The sequence below is a fragment of the Perca fluviatilis genome, chromosome 19 (assembly GCF_010015445.1).
Source record: "Perca fluviatilis chromosome 19, GENO_Pfluv_1.0, whole genome shotgun sequence".
Lineage (NCBI taxonomy): Eukaryota > Metazoa > Chordata > Actinopteri > Perciformes > Percidae > Perca > Perca fluviatilis.
The window spans coordinates 26,963,464-26,980,633 of record NC_053130.1 but is presented as its reverse complement, the minus strand read 5'-3'; the positions used below and the strand labels follow the sequence as shown (position 1 = coordinate 26,980,633).

The window sequence follows — 17,170 nt, the reverse complement described above, 5'->3', positions numbered from 1 at the left end:
AAAGATTGCATTTAGAGGGGTGAAAATGAGGTGAATAAGATCACAGCGGCTGAACACAAGATTAGTCTGCTAGTTTTTATTTTTTTGGTTTGTTTTTTAAAGACTCCCAAATAAGATCAGTTCAAAAAAAGCATTCATTTTGTTAAAAATGACATTGAAGTACTTGATCAAAAAGCAAGCGCATCACAGGTTACAACTAGATTTTGATTTTCTCTTTGCGAAGAAAAGGTAGGTTGTAGCTGTAGGAAGCAATGCATTCACTTGACTTAATATACAGAGGTTCAACTGAAAAAGACCATGTGGACTAGACTCAAGTTGTCGTCGTCACAGTCCTGTGACAGCAGCTATAGTTAACACTTGCCGGGCCTGGGCCAATAGTACATGCACTGCACTACTAATGTAGCAAATCAGGAAAGGAGGATGTGGAAATACGTAGGTTACAATTCGGATTACACATTTTGCAATGGCAAAAAGCTGTAGTGTAACATTGTACATAAAAAAAAAAGTGCGCTTTAAGTCTGGATTGAATATAAGGACCAGTGGTTCTTATCTTCTCAATATCCGGTTGTGTGTTTTGTGTGTGTGTGTGTGTGTGTGTGTGTGTGTGTGTGTGTGTGTGTGTGTGTGTGTGTGTGTGTGTGTGTGTGTGTGTGTGTGTGTGTGTGTGTGTGTCAGAGATGGGGTCTAGAGTCTGAGACTCGGACTCGAGTCGCACTTAAGTCGCACAAACAGCTGACTTCAGACTCGACTCGGACTCGACCCAAAAGACTTCAGACTCGACTCGGACTCGACCCAAAAGACTTCAGACTTGACTTGCGACTCGACCCAAAAGACTTCAGACTTGACTCGGACTCGAGCTTCGAGACTCGTCAACAACCTGTTTTCGTGCAATTATTGCTTTTTAAATCTAAATGTATTCATGTATTTCTATTTTCTTTTATTGGCGCATATACGGGGAAACGTATGACGAGCTGTATGTCCCCTGCCCTTTGCCATAATGGGCAACGTAACGCATCCGCCTATGTGCGCACACTCACATATCAAAAAGTGCATTGCCGATGGCGACACCAAGTCCTCCCGGAGTTGAGCCTTTTGTCATTAGTTTTGCTTTCAATAACTTTGTAAACAGCGGCAGTAAGCCAACAGCTGAATGCAAAGTGTGTGGCACCAAGATGCCGGATCAACAACGTCGGACTTCATCGGGCATCTTAAAACACCCCTAAATAGGTCAGTAACTCACATGCTAATGTGAAAGAGACGTTACATTTAGCATATATCGTCACAGGTAACAAGCTAACCATCGCAAAGTGTTGTGCTAATGCTGGGTACAGGCACATTGTATCTTTATAGTTGTATCCATATGATGTGACAGAGGTTAATATTTCACCAGGTCCGAGGGCTAGATGTGTTAAGTAGACCCCATAAAGTTATCCATACTGTACTGTATGGAGGGTAGCTACAGGACATGCTTTGAATTCATAAGATTTAACAATATAGTGTTAGGGACAGATCAGATGGCCAGAGACTTGAGACTTGACTTGGACTCGAGCTCAAAGACTTGAGACTTGACTTGGACTTGACCCTGCCCCTCAAAGACTTGAGACTTGACTTGGACTTGACCCTCAAAGACTTGAGACTTGACTTGGACTTGACCCTGCCCCTCAAAGACTTGAGACTTGACTTGGACTTGACCCTCAAAGACTTGAGACTTGACTTGGACTTGACTTGACCCTGCCTCTCAAAGACTTGACTTGGACTCGAGCTCAAAGACTTGAGACTTGACTTGGACTTGCAAAAAATTTTTGAACATCTCTGGGTGTGTGTGTGTGTGTGTGTGTTCAGAAAACAATGTTTTAAAATAATATTTCGATGCCCTATTAATTACAATCTGTCACATTCAATTCAAACAATAATTGTTCAATGTATTAATGGCATCTCGTTAGCGATAACAACCATTTATAGAGTGATAAACACACATGCTGATACATATCTGCAGACAGAAGCAAAGACGTCACTCTCTTTGGTCAAATCATAAAGCATTACGGTACAGTTAGCACTGCAGGACACAGCTTTAAAGACTCTAGGAGTAGTCTACAGTTTGTGCTACTGTGTATGATCAGATTAACTCATGTTGGACAAGTAGCAGTGAACTGGCCATGCGGAGCATCATGAGATCAGCAGGCGACGTGCCAGGGAATCAGTGGAAAGAGCCCAAGCACTAATATGTTACTTGTTGGACTACAGTCATTACACTTACCTGGTAAAACTCCCTCAGCCATGTTTTCTGTAGATTGTCAGGCTGGAAAGAGAAGAAAGGCGAGATGTTAGTGACATAATTAAACGGATTTGCTGGCAACATCATCAGATCAAAGTGTGTGTGTTTTAAAGGTCCCATGGCATGAAAATGTCACTTTATGAGTTTTTTTAACATTAATATGCGTTCCCCCAGCCTGCCTATGGTCCCCCAGTGGCTAGAAATGGTGATAGGTATAAACCGAGCCCTGGGTATCCTGCTCTGCCTTTGAGAAAATGAAAGCTCAGATGGGCCGATCTGGAATCTTCTCCTTATGAGGTCATAAGGAGCAAGGTTACCTCCCCTTTCTCTGCTTTGCCCGCCCAGAGAATTTGGCCCACCCATGAGAGAGAGAGAGAGAGAGAGAGAGAGAGAGAGAGAGAGAGAGAGAGAGAGAGAGAGAGAGAGAGAGAGAGAGAGAGAGAGAGAGAGAGAGAGAGAGAGAGATCATGGCTTTCAAACGAGCAAAGTGGCAGTTGGTCAAGGCCACACCCCCACCCTCCACCTTGCCCCCCCTCCTCTCTCCTCCTCAATAGCTACAGACACAGAAATGGCACATCCTAAGGAAAGCTCATTGTGGGACTGGCTCTAGTGGCTGTAATTCTGCACCAAGGCTGAATTTTGGAAAAGAGACTTCAGATACAGTATTAGGGGACCACTAAGGTCTATATAAAAGAGACTTCAGATACAGTATTAGGGGACCACTAAGGTCTAGATAAAAGAGACTTCAGATACAGTATTAGGGGACCACTGAGGCCTATATAAAAGAGACTTCAGATACAGTATTAGGGGACCACTAAGGTCTAGATAAAAGAGACTTCAGATACAGTATTAGGGGACCACTGAGGCCTATATAAAAGCATCCAAAGAGCACCATGTCATGGGACTTTTAACCTAAATGCCAGATGGGCTGCACGGGATCCACCTAATTTGCCAATCAGTTAAAAACATACCAGACTGACCTCTAGATACCGTCTTGATAAACCCAACACTGATGCTCTAACCTGACACATTTTCTCAGACAAAACATGTACGATTTCTCTTGATTAACAAACACATTGGTGTATATATACATACAGTATATCTAATACATCTGTTGTTTATGCATCTATGGAAGGAGTGGCCTTCCTCCATTGATCTCTCTGTCTCTCTCTCTGTCTCTCTCTCTGTCTCTCTCTCTCTCTCTCTCTCTCTCTCTCTCTCTGTCTCTCTCCTTTAAAAGGCCATTCCCAGACCTGGACTCCATTTGGTTTGTGCAGTGGAAACAGAGGCAGCCCTGGGTAGTCTACCATTTAAGGACAGATCTCCCTATGTCGATAACTAGGTCTGATGAACAACTGCGTGCGTGTGTGTGTGTGCATGTGTTGAAGAGTTTGTCCTAACAGAAGTACGTAGTCTATAATAAGAATACACCAGGGATCTGCAGGCTCTAGGGGTATCTGTAACAAAGCCCTAATTTATTACAGAAGTAGGTACAGTATCCTTGGATGGCATCAGGGCACAAAGCACACCAAATACCTCATCAAAACATTTCATTTATTTGACAAAACAATCTAATTTATTAAATATCACTTACTTACACTCTGAAATTTGACTTGATCTCGGAGGCACACACATAAACTTGCAGATTAACAGGTTTTACTTTAAATAAGTCACTGAATCAAAATAGAGTATGACAACTCCGCCCAAGCGTGAGAGTTTTTAGGATCACAATCACCTCTTCAGATAAAAATGATATGAAGCCTTACTGTAAATACATCTACCTAGGTGACCAAAATGAATTGCATACTAGTGTCTTTGCTTTACATGATGAACTCTTTGTTGATGATGAACCGTTAACAGACATGACGCGGAAGCAGTCCCAGGACAGTGGCTGCCCGTGTCCACGACAATGCACGCAACATCGTGGCTACACACAGGGAACGAGCATCCTGGAATTGGGACTCTTAACTGTTAATGATCAGTTAAAGAGAGTCGGCTAAATCAACTAAATTACATCCCTAATAAGGATGACATCACCGACCCAAAATCTAAGGCTCTTCTCATCTAAAGCTGGGACAAACCTGAAAACTAGTACACTAAATACTGTTTCCACCAACTTCTGCAGCCTATTTTAGTCGTTGACAGTCACTAAGGAGTATGAACCTTAAAGTGCTCCTCATATTATGCTTTTTGGCTTTTTCCCTTCCTTTATTGTGTTATATATCTTTTTTTGTGCATGTTATAGGCTTCCAAAGTGAAAAAGCCCAAAGTCCACCCCAAAGGGACTTACCATCTCCAACAGAAAACACTGTTCACCAACTGCTCCAAACAGCTCTATCTACTTTACTTCTATAACGAACATGCGTCACTTTGTAACACACGTTATAATGCTCGCCTAGCTGCTAGCGTGGCACGCCCTCATACTCTGCTTCTGACTGGCTAGTAGTCCTTACCTAGCTACTGCATGTGCGACTCCCAACAAAGATGGAACAGAAGTGAGATGCCTCACTCTGTAGCTAAAACGGAGAGCTTAACACACAGGGGGAAAAGAGGAGCTGCAGCAATGTGCAAAAAAATGTGCAACAAAAATATGGTGTTTTTTGAAAATTAAACCACGTAAACCTATTCTGGTATAACCTCTCAATACAATTATGAACCTGAAAATGAGCATAATATGAGCACTTTAAGACAGTAACAACATGAGACTACACACTGAACCACTGGTCAGTAGCAACTGGAGTTCCAGCGTTCCACCCCAAATCCAGCGAGATCGCCCTTGAGTATTCTAGTACAAACACAAACATGGACGGTAACTGGAAGCTTGCACTGTTTATATGCAATGCAATTTGTGCTGAAAATGCCACACACACAAAAATAAAAATGCAGAATTTGGGTGAGATCCTGGATGGAGAGGCGTGGGCAACGTGGACTGTGTAGCCTACAGAGGAAATCGGAGGTGTTTGAACTTTGTAAAGAGAAGAACTTTGGGTTAAGAGGTTTATTTACCGGGCTGTGTCCCTCGGGCGACACACAAGTTATTTTCATCGGTCGCTGGTTTAAAACATATTCACGAGAATGACGAAAGACGTAAGATTAGAATTTTAACACATCATTCACTACATGTATATCATTTTATCTGCCAACTGTCAACACCAACTGACCCAGACCAGATCCAACTGGGTCCGATCAGTCGTCCCGCCCATTTCATACTCATAACGGTCTTATTGAAAATTATCCCTGTGATGTGTAGAATACAGGAGTTAAAATAGACACATCTGCACTCTACACAGATTAATTAAGAATATTATGCCTGATATACATTGACATTTCCAGGGGCACCTAAATGTCTGAAGACTTATCGTGTGTGTGTGTGTGTGTGTGTGTGTGTGTGTGTGTGTGTGTGTGTGTGTGTGTGTGTGTGTGTATACGCGCGCACGCGCCAGCCATTGTGCCAGACGCAGCCAGATCAGACAGAGCATAGGTCTATATAAGGACATAAGCACTGGACCTTGTCATTAGTCACATGGATGGAGGAAGAGGAAAAAGAGAGCGAGACCGAGACAGAGGAACAGAAAGGTTCAAACCAGAGCTACCACCTGACCATCCTGGTACTATAGGGTCACAGACAGTCAGAAGTTTACATTGACAGGTCAGACTGATAGCTGCAAGTTGCTGTTTTTACAGTTTGGTGTGTGTGCCGTTCGGAGTTGCGTGCAGTGCGCGTTTGAGTCAACGGCTTATTGGCAAATGGTGCACCAAAACCACATTGAAAGTATGTTTCTGTGTGGGTCTCTAGTATAGATCTTCATCCTCTGACGTGTGGGATCCCAGTGACAGTTCTATCCAGTAAAATAATAGCCCTTGACGAATCATGCAGATATTTTTAGCTCTTTCCATTGGTTATCTCTCTCCCAGGACCACGGTTAGCTGCGCTCTCAGTTTCAAAGGTTTCCTATGTATCACGCTCACATCACACAGACGCTCTCGGGGTGCGAGGGCGAACAAATTTAATCTCTCGAAAATCTCCCTTCAAGTGGACTTAGCATGAAACACCAATTTGACGGTAGGGATGACCATGAAAACGAGGCAATAACACCGTGCTGTTGACAGATTTACAAACAAGCCTTTAAGTATACAGTGTCCTAGATCAAGTCCTTGCCCGTGTTGAAATTCCTCCAGAGCTTTCTAGAGTGCTCCGATTTAGACCCATCTCGGATGCGATGGTTCTGGGGAACAGATGTTGACCCTGCCACGGTGGCTCAGAGCAGGACTGGTAGGGTCCTCGGAGGCCTGGGCCCCGGAGAGAAAGTCTAACAGCGGAAGGGAGGGGAACGTGACCCGAGTCTATATCCGTAGCCGCGGCACTTTGCCACCCACCCTCAGCTCATCAGAAGTTAATTTGCAGTTAATTAGAAAGTGGGGCTATACTGGCAGAAAGGTAAAAATAAACCCAAAGCCTCCCCAGCCTCTCCTCTTCCTCCGCTGGCACTTTCACTCGCTTAGTTCTCTCCACCTCCTCTCTCTTCTTTGCCCATGCTTCTGTTTTCGATGGCCTACTTTTGAGACAGCGTGGGGAACTCGGAGACTCTGCTTGGAAAAGAGTGTGGAAAAGAGTAAGCGTCAAATGTCTTTATCATTGCTGTGTGATTTACCCAACGCTGTAGGCAACAGTGAATGTGACTTTCAATATGACAACATCTTTACATTTTTATTTCAATCAGACAATGAAACAACTTTCCACTTACAGCTCTCTCTTTTTTTTTTTTTTTTTTAACTAGGACATCAAAACACCGTCTTTGGGTGCTGAGTGTAGGTATGGCTATCTTGTGACAAGATATTTGCTGATTGCAAATGCCCAAACTTTGAATTTAACAAATACCATGCAAAGCACTGTAGCTGGGCATGCTTGCCAAAATGTGGCGTCACACTGATTAGAGTTGAAATGCAACAGTGTGAATGACCATGGACTGATATTTCAAAAATATCAAAGGTTTACTATAGGCAATATTTTTTAAGTAGATACACCTACATACACCTATTTTTGCGGTCTGTTCATACAAATATGTTTTCACTTACCCCCCCAGGGTGTGATTTGCTGGGGAGGAGGTGATGCATGGGATTTCCTTTACTTTTATTGGCGTGGACAACAAGTTTCAGCAAAAGTATCTGTATGACTAACACAAAAAAACATTGTGTGTGATTTGAGTGAACTGACTCTAACCTAAACCACAAAGTGAGGCTGCCACAGAAAACAACATGCTATTTTCTCTAATTAGGACTCTAATTTGTCCCCATTTGCTCAAATTAAACTCCACTGTAAAGTGTGGCGGCCTCCTCTCTGTCAACAGGTGATGTGATACAATTTGCATGCAAACGTTTTGAGAAGTTACCTCAGATTATTCTCGCAAGTTAACCGTTATACCAGTGGGAGTGTTATCCGCGTGTAGTCAGTACACAAAATGCTGACAATTTGCAAAGTGTACAGCAGTGACCAATCTTTTGCTTTAAATATGTCATAATATACCGTTTTCCCACCCAAATTAGTGTGTATACGCGGTTTATTTTTATTTTATTTTTTTAAATGGGAAAACCTGCTTAAAGTAGGTGTATTCCTTTCTGTTTTCTTTTTCTAGTGTGTCACGTTGTACGTCAGGAACGCGCCAGTAAACCGGGTTAGTAAACAGTGGAAAGCAGTAGGGAGGCCAGTGACACATCACGGTGGTTACTTTTTTTTTTTTTGTATCTGTTACTTTTTCAGTCTCTCTGTCAAACAAGGTGCCGACTAATTTGGAACTTTGTATGAATGCGGGGTAGACAGACTAAATTTGTGGCTGACGTGCGTCATAGCACCGTGTTGGCAAAAGGGGCCCAAAATTAGCGCGTGAGTGCGACCGGGTGGCATGTTTTCACACAAACACTGAGATGAACTAGAAATTCTAATTTAACCTTTTTTTTGCCACTAAAAAGACTAAATCTAGATGTTAGTGGGGTTTTTTGTCCACTGGGAAAGGGTTTATGCTGGACTAAAACCGTAACGTCACAACCTTAAGGCTGCCACAGAGCCTCAGAGGTTGTGACCTGAAGTGCACCAACGGGTCTTCCCCTAATGGGCCTTCAGGGACGCATTCTTTGGCTAATAGAGTGGCAGCATTCCTCATCCCGTCGTGGTATCACAGCAGGCTGGTAGGGGAATTACACCCAGGCCCGTCCCGTTAAAGGAACACATGGACACCACATGGGCGTTTTCCTTCGCCACCATCTCCTTATACTCCAAGAATTCCTCACAATCGTTTCCTCTTGGCCTTAATTTCAACTGAAATATTTTCATAAGGTAGTGCTGTTCTTGGGTACCGATTCGATTTGTATTGCGATTGTCACTTATTGCGATTCTAGAAGTATTGCGATTCAATAGTATTGAGTATTGCATTTTTCTTTTCCTTCTTTAACAAAAACAAAAGTCTTCTAGAGACAATATTTAATGAGACATTTCTAAAAACTAATTGTTTTCTAAAAAAAAAAAAAAAAGAAGAATGCACATCATATGCCAGTCAGTCAGTCTGACATTTATTTAATTTATAAAGAAGTACATAAAATGGATTTTCTGCTTTCGCTCTTTTCTTTGCTGGAAACGGATATGATGTAGTTGGCGGCGCTACTGTATAAAACAGAAATATTTAGGTGAATCATTGGTTAAAAAAAAAAAAGAAAGAAAAAAATCAATAAACAAATTTAGATTCTGGGGAAGAGAATCAAATTTAAAAAATCATTGCAAAAAACAAAATCATGATACATATTTTTAAATCAAGTTTTTTCCCTCACCCCTAGCTGTTCTCTAGAAGTTTGTCCGTCCTCCCGTCCCAGCTGGCTGTTATTGTGCTTCATCCTTCTTAACAATTATGCTTTTCATCCAATCCCCAGTGCCCAGCTCTCACTTTCTCCGAGCAGACCGGCATGGGGTAAGAGAAATATGGTTTAAAAAAAGAAAGAAAAAATCTTTGCTCTGCAGCATGCAACCTCCATAATTGAAAAGAAGAGAGTGGAGATGAGGAGTCTTAAAAAAGCAACGGTTGCTTGGTTACACCTGGCACTAATACCAGACGCGCACATGTCTACCACAGGGGAAAAAGCCACATTTGAGGTACGACTTATAAACCAAGGTACAGCACAGTACGGCTCTAATGTGGTTGTCTTTTTCACATATCTGCCTCTGACATACAAACAAGCAAACTTTGATCTAAAGCAAATCAAAAACAGGACTGAAAAGAAAGCAACCTTTTGCCCATGTGTTAAGAGTTCCTTAACGTGTAGCCTACAGTAGCATGCATTAATAGCACAAGGTTGACGCTTTCATCTGGAGTGGCTGACACTGTTTGAATGATGTGGGCTGATGAAGAGCATTTCTCATTACTACACATAACACAGCAATGAGGAGGAAAACATTCAAGCATGTGTGTGTACAGTCCAATGAATAGCGTATATCGGTTTGGATTAAAGAGGCCGCCCATAAATTGTTCATATAAATACACTCATCATAGGCTCAGAAGTAACCAAACACGCATTTGCAGTGCCATCACCCTCTGTCCATTCAACATGTCTTCTTGTTTGTTTTGAAGCAGTCAGTCTCACCTCCCAAAATAATATTAAAGCGGAAACTTCCGGGCCAGAAAAATGAAGCCAATGCGGAAGTGCCTTAAATCTGTATTCAATCCAGGCGACTCCACTGGCTCTGAACAGAAGTCCGATTGTACGCAAGTCTATGGGGAAATTACAATACCCTACTTTTCACTTGATTTATTGCTTCAGTACACATTTTCATTCATGTTTATGGTCTCAAACGCTACTTTCAAATCTTCTACTGCCTAGAGCAGCAAAAACTCACAGAGACCAGTGAAGTCAATCAGAAGCGCTTTTCCGGTGATGGCTGAGCGTGCTGCACAGCGGCTGATGTGACGTGAGCAACCTGTCTGAAATTTGTAAGTCTTCCGGTAGCTGTGCCAAGAGAAATCTCAATCATTCTGAATTAGGGCTGGGCGATGTGGAGAAAATCAGATATCGCGATATTCTTGTCCTAATACCTCGATATCGATATTGTGGCGATATTATAGGGTTGACAATTGGTGCTTTAACAAAATATCTTCACAATGAGATTTTAGATAAATAATCTTCAGTAATGTAGATATAATGTCTAAGTGGGTAAAGGTAAAAAAAAATAACAGAAGAGCTAGAACAGTCAGGTAACAGAAAATGACATCACTTTACTGTAATGCAGCTTTTAAAACCAGGAAAAGACAACACTTCAGACATTTACGATATCCAAAATCTAAGACGATATCTAGTCTCATATCACGATATTGATATAATATCGATATATTGCCCAGCCCTATTCCGAATCTTGCAGAGCCTGTATAATTTCTCCATCCCCCGTGAATATAGGTAAACCTCGCTACCCCTACTTCATTATTTAACAACATATGCTTTTCTTAAAATATCCTAGTTGTTCGTGGATAAATGTTACTTCATATGAATTCACTTGCCGCGTACCGAAATATTTCCAATCCATCAAAACGTTGCTGAAATATTTTGTTCCGATGCTTTTCATGGACTCTCTATGGGCTTCTCCCTTGACTGTATGCCTCTACGTCCCCCCCGATTGCCTGCGAGCTTCTCCTGACTATACAGTAATTTCTCTACTATGTTACAGAAAGTCGCGTGGTCATGACACAATCGTGAGCCTATTTTTACAAAAACGTCTGCTACGGGGCCATACCGTGAGATACAAGGTAATGGAGCCTTTTATACATTGTTGTGTTTCTTTAGAACTAAACAATGGACAAATAGAGTCTTTAAACGCTTCAGATGTAAAGTTATTTGCTGTCAAAGTGATGTCAAAATGAATGGCTGTCAATGGAATGCTAACGGAAGGTGAGAGCTTGTTAGCCTCAGAATCTCCCCATAGAAGGTACGCTTTCCGGATGCTCGCTTACCCCCTTGTTGAAACCATACACTACACTGGCTTAGCTGCTAACCTCCTCAGCTCCACCCCCTTGTCCAAATATGGTCACTTCTGGCACCAACAGTGCCAACAGCCAAAAGCCAAACTCCTGGCCTCAAAACATTTTTTTTTTTTACAGTCCGTGCTTGTGACTTTCTCAGAATTGCTTTTCAGAGAACTGAATAAAAAAAAACACCCTTTCAAGCACATGCTCACCGAGTCATGTTTAATTTGAGTAGACAAACTATGATAGCTAGGAATGATTAGAAGAGACGGAGCCCTTTTTTCCGAATCATGACCACCGTATTTGCCATGCAAAGTGAGAGAATAAATCAGTGATGGCCTTTTCATAGTAGGAAGGCTTGGAATGCTTCTCCAAACAACCACAGCTCACAAAAACAAAGAGAACCTCTTCAATGCTTTGATATTGTTCCAAGCTCAACTGAACATAGTCATCATCTCTTAATAACAGGATTTTATTTCCATGTATCCAACACAAACAAAGCACATCAACAACAATGACAACAACTGCTAGATCCCAAACACTAATCTAGGTAAAGATGGTAAAGACAGCAGTGGAAGTGGGCATGCAACAGAGGACCACCTTATGCATTGTGTCTGTGTGTGGGTGTGTGTTATAGCCAGGACACACCAACCAGACGGCCGACCGTCAACAGAAAAGCCAGTCGAAATGATCAGTCTCCAAAAAAAAAAAATGTTGGTCCAAAAAGTGCCACAGAACACACCAAAGAGATAAATAATACATCTCCGTAGCAGCAGGTGGCGCTACTCTGTATTGTTGCCGAAAAAATGAAAACCGGCAGCTGATTGGACGAATGCGTCACATGGGTTTGTTTTCTCTGGAAATTCAAAGCCAGACCGCCATGGCGGCCGTTCAGAATACGATCTCATATCGTACTAAAATAGTTCACTGAAACGTGTTTCTGAAAACATTTTAAGCGAGAAATAGGCCGTGCAGTTCCTGAATCTGTCTTCATTTCAGCTCAACAAAGGTCAGTTTAAAAGATTTTCGTCAGATTTTGAGAGACTCTAGTCACGCTCATTCCGCTCGCCATTTCCGGGTGAGTCCCGACTGCCCTGCCGCCGACTGAACATGTCAGGTCGGCCAAAATGAACGCCGACAGCCCCCCCCAGACTGACAACGGCACGGGACACACCGAACAGATTCGAGTCACTGACCTCCCCAGACTGTCCCACGGCCGATAATCTCCTTGGTGTGTCAGCAACTTTAGGGCTGGGCAACATATAGATTTTTATAGTCGACACCGATTTATTAGACCAGATATCGTCTTAAATTTTGGATATCGGAAAATCGTGACATGACGCCAAGTTTAGTCTTTTTCTGGTTTTAAAGGCTGCATTACAGTAGTGATGTAATTTTTTTCTGAATGTTCTAGCTGTTCTGTTATTTGCCTCTACCCACTTAGTCATTACATCCACATTATTGATGATTATTTATCTAAAATCTCAATGGTTTGTGACAGCACCGAAAGCCAACCCCGCAATAATCGCGGCAATATCAATGTTTTTGGTCAGAAATATCGTGATGTTTGATTTAACGTGATATTGCCCAGCTCTGGTGTGCGTGTTGACAGACTGTTAGAAAGGAGGTTATTGGCTTTAAGGGGAACAGGCAGCGGACTAAAAATACCCTGCCTAGATGGAGGCCATTGACTGAGGGAGGGGATCTGAGAGAGGAGAGCAGCAGAAGAATCAGCAGAAGAATCAGCAGGAGCGGGTCGACAATTGGCTGGCCCCGTGTCCTTCCAACAGGTTGTCGCCGATGTCACTTTTTCTAAGTACTCTCCTTCACAGTTATTCGGCGGAGGCTTGATGACACGGAGCTGTGTCCCCTCAGTGTTTTATGTAACTCCACATCAAAGAAGCTCATTATGGGATTAATTAGAGCAGGCCCACTCGGAGAAAACACTGAATTAGACCTAAGATGGCTCCTGGGAGAGGTCTTCATCCTTCTAGAGGATAACGTATGGAGCTGTGGAGGAGGGTGAAGGTGTGCTTCAAACAAAGTGCCTGTCGGATCATGTAACAGCGCCTGAAACCCTCCCCCGTGGCCCATTTCTCGCCCCTTCTCTAGCACCAGTCAAACATCAAATGAAAGAAAAAAAAAGGGTGGGAAAAAAAAAAATAGAAATGTATGTAATGTAATGTATGTAACAATTTAAGCAAGATTACGGTCTCTTCATCGGTCCACGCAGATCGGATGTTTTCCTCTCCTGCTACTTATGTTCAACAGAGGAAAGCCTAGAAGAGCAACTTCACTTTTTAGCATTAGCAGCTGCTTGTCAGCATTTAGCAGCAAATGAAATCTGACAGTGGCCGCTACCTCAGTGTGGTTACAAGTTTTATCTCATGTTATAAATTTATCTAGTAAGTACAGTGTTTCCTCTATGTTCATATTACCGCGGCGGCCCGCCACGGTGTCAGAAATAGGGCAGCCGCACAACAGGGTTTCCGCTATGTACACCACGCAGCGCCACTCCTTCAGCAGTTTATGAAAAGTCATGAAGTCGTAATTACACGACTCTGCAGAGCCGTCTGCTCTACTGAAGTCAAGCGAACGGTCGTCCGCTCTCTCTCCCCTTTAGGGTGAGCAACTGGAACAGTGACAGGACGTCGTCACTCGCAAAGTCATGGCAACCACATAAACAACAGGGCGAGTACTACTTGTCGCTCAATCTTAGGCAAAATGACAAACAGTGACGAAAGCCGCGACATGAAAGCTGCACTCACACGGGTCCCGTGGAATATGACAGCTACAGCTTATTGGAAAATAGCATGGTGGACACTGAATTTGATGAATTTACTGTTTATCAGACCCCAGATGAGACAAGAAGCTAACGTTAGCTAACGTTAGCTAACGCTGCGGTGACGGTCCCTCTGCCTCTGACTCCCCCGCTGCAGGAGACGCTGTACTCCTCCGACACGCTGTATTAACGTTACTGAAAACCGTTTTCCAGGTTAGTGGGCGTGCATACCGCTCAAAACCAACATGAAAAACGTAGCTACTAATGTTCACTCGCCGTTTTGCTTTGATGTTGAAAATGAGCGGTGACGTTAAATCACCCTACGGTACCGTCTATTTGCTGGATGGTTGCAAGGTAACGGTCGGTAGCTGATAGCAGATAAGCCCGTATTTCTGACAGAAAAGAGTATACCGTATACTCGGCATGAACAGAATGGTAGCTGCAGGCCAGGGTAAATGCAGCAGTGGAAGAAAGAACAAAGGATAACGTGGAATCTAGTATTCATAGTAATGTACACACACCCACCCCTTTTAGAGTGAAGCAACGCTACAATCAGCTGGGATTTGTGTAGATTAAGAGGCATCAGAAAACAGGAAATGACAGCACTCAGAGCAACCACAGCCTTTTATTCTCACTGCATGAGACTGCAGCACACACACACAATACCATTCAAAGGCTTTCACACCTTCTAGATAGAGTATCTGATGAGGGTGACGCAGTACAGTAACAGAAACACTGCAGTGCATCAGCAGCACTGTGCAGACTTAAGGCTTGGTCAGGCAAAAATGTCAAAAATGTCTTCTGATAAATTCTTCCATCTTCATTCACAGTTTGCATTCTTTCTTTTTGTTAAGATTAGTTGTTGGGGCTTTTTCGCCTTTAATTGATAGGACAGCTGTAGACAGGAAAGGGGGGTAGAGAGAGGGAGAGGGGGGGAGACGGCATGCAGCAAAGGGCCGCGGGTTGGAACTGAACCTGGGCCACTGCGGTAAGGACTGCGCCTTGGTACATGGGGCGCACGCTCAACCAGGTGAGCTACCAGGGCGCCCCCACACAGTTTGCATTCAAAGGCAGATAAAGAATCAAGGACATTTATAATGATCTTGGAAGTTTCTTTTCACCTAGAAGTCAGTATTGAAATGTGTATTCATTGTGCAATACACACTAAGCCCAAGGGGAGCCCAGCAACTGACAGAGCTTTGCTACTATCTGAATAGAGCGAGCTCTCCCACTCACACCTCTGCCATGTGTTACTCAACACAGGCCGCAATCTCCCTACAACAACATGATGCACAGAGCTACTGCACTGCACTCAGACAAGTCATACACAGGAATGGGAAACATATGGTAACGTCCTAATTCAATGGGACTGATTGACTGGGCTTAGATTCAAGTTTGATTTCATCACCGCCGCTTAATAAACCCGTATTTGACGTATCAAATTTGCAAAGAATTAAATACCCAAACTGTACTATGTTCCTTTGAAATGATGACACAGCAAAACCTGACACACATGACCTATTATCTTTGTTTTACAGTTGCAAAGCAGTAAACTAAAACCGCAATCAAGTACGTGCAAAATTCCTGTTAATGATTCTTCATGCTGCATGCTAGATTAGATTCAACTTTATTGGCTTTGTGCAGTGTACAAGTACAAAGACAGCGAAATGCATTCAATTTCATACCAATCGGTATTGCATGATATTACAACTGTTCTGCGGTCAAGGTGCATCGTGAAAAAAAAAAAAAAAAAAAAAAGAGGCTATCACTGGTTCTCCTGCATCTATTTTGACCTTTTCTTTCTTTTTACTGTCCAACAATTTTAAAAAATCAGTGGAGTACTATTTTAATACATTTACGCAAACAACCAGATGTATTGACAGAAGCAGAAACTAGCATCCCAGCTCAAAAACTGCAGCTAACCACATTGGTTGATTTTGGACACCGTGCACTTTAAATTGTTCAATTTACCATGTTCAATCGAGAGTTTTGTATTTCGCAAGAGATTGCAATATTGCGTTACATCCTTATTAAATACATGTAGGCCCCCTGGATACAAAGTAGTCACAGCTAAATGTACAAGTTCTTTCAACAATGCTCTTAATAACACAAGGGAATCTATGATATCGCCTTATCTGTCCTGCAAACGCCCTGCATCTCTGTGTGACAGAATAACAGGGAGTTCCTGTACACCGCCACTGAGAGAGGAAAGGGTCGTGTCTGGCGTTTGAGATGACACCCAGACCCAACACGCTAATTAGGAGTCACAAGATGCAAAGATCAAGGCTATCCATGCTGGGGAGGCCTGCTGTTCCTCCTTTTGATCCACACGCAGGCTTGTTCACGTTGAACCACCGGTGAGAAAGCTGAAGGCTGCTAGATGAATCTCTACCGTTCAATAAGGCTACAGGGAAATCTCCCATAGTGAACATGATCAAGATACAATGCACAGGCAGAGACTATTCCTAAGCCTTCTGGCTTATACGGTACAGTACCCAACAGTTTCTGTCGTGGCGGTCACAGAGAATAACCTCGAACAATCAGTTACAAAGTCAATACATCTCCCAGACATTTATTTCTTGATTGACTTCATCTTGGGTGTGGTGTCCTCCTTTATGGCTTTGATAGACCTAGTAAAAACTGAACTACTCATGGAGATAAGAAGCGTTTCATATCTGCAATCAGTGCAAAGAGGGCCCACCCAGGACTAGTTGGTCCTGGTATAGAGCAAGGTTAGCCCTCGTGTTTCAAATTCATCCTGAGAAATAAATATAGTGAAGACAAATAAGATGGAAATGAATTCTGCTGTGTATTGCTATAGTTAAATTGCTAGATATCTTGGTGCTTATTCTGAATTTAAGGCAAAGGTTATGGTGGCAGCTTCAAGCAGATTACATCTTTTTTTTTTTGCGACAGCAAAACTGTCTTTTACATTAGGATAGGGCTGTGCAATGATTTCGGCTCCCAGTGATCACAAAAAGAGAATAATCGAGAAAAAAAATGATTTAGCTCATTACGTTTTGCAGTAAACTCTTTTTTTCTCTTGTGTTCTGAATGAGAAAAGAAGAAAAGTATTAAGGCAAATTTCACAGTTGTGTTTTTTTTTTTTTACTGTTG

At 42.6% G+C, this 17,170-nt stretch overlaps 1 protein-coding gene across 3 annotated transcripts in view; it reads right to left on the bottom strand.

The window, feature by feature from the left end:
- Positions 1–17,170, bottom strand: part of LOC120547882 (inositol polyphosphate-5-phosphatase A) — a 182,723-nt gene that overhangs the window by 128,507 nt on the left and 37,046 nt on the right. For all 3 annotated transcript variants that reach the window (XR_005637113.1, XM_039783660.1, XM_039783659.1), the window contains exon 2: positions 2,258–2,299. Coding sequence is in view for 2 of the 3 variants with exons in the window: in XM_039783660.1 (XP_039639594.1) it covers positions 2,258–2,299 (42 nt within the window). In the remaining variant the exon portion in view is untranslated. The remainder of the gene's footprint in view (positions 1–2,257; positions 2,300–17,170) is intronic.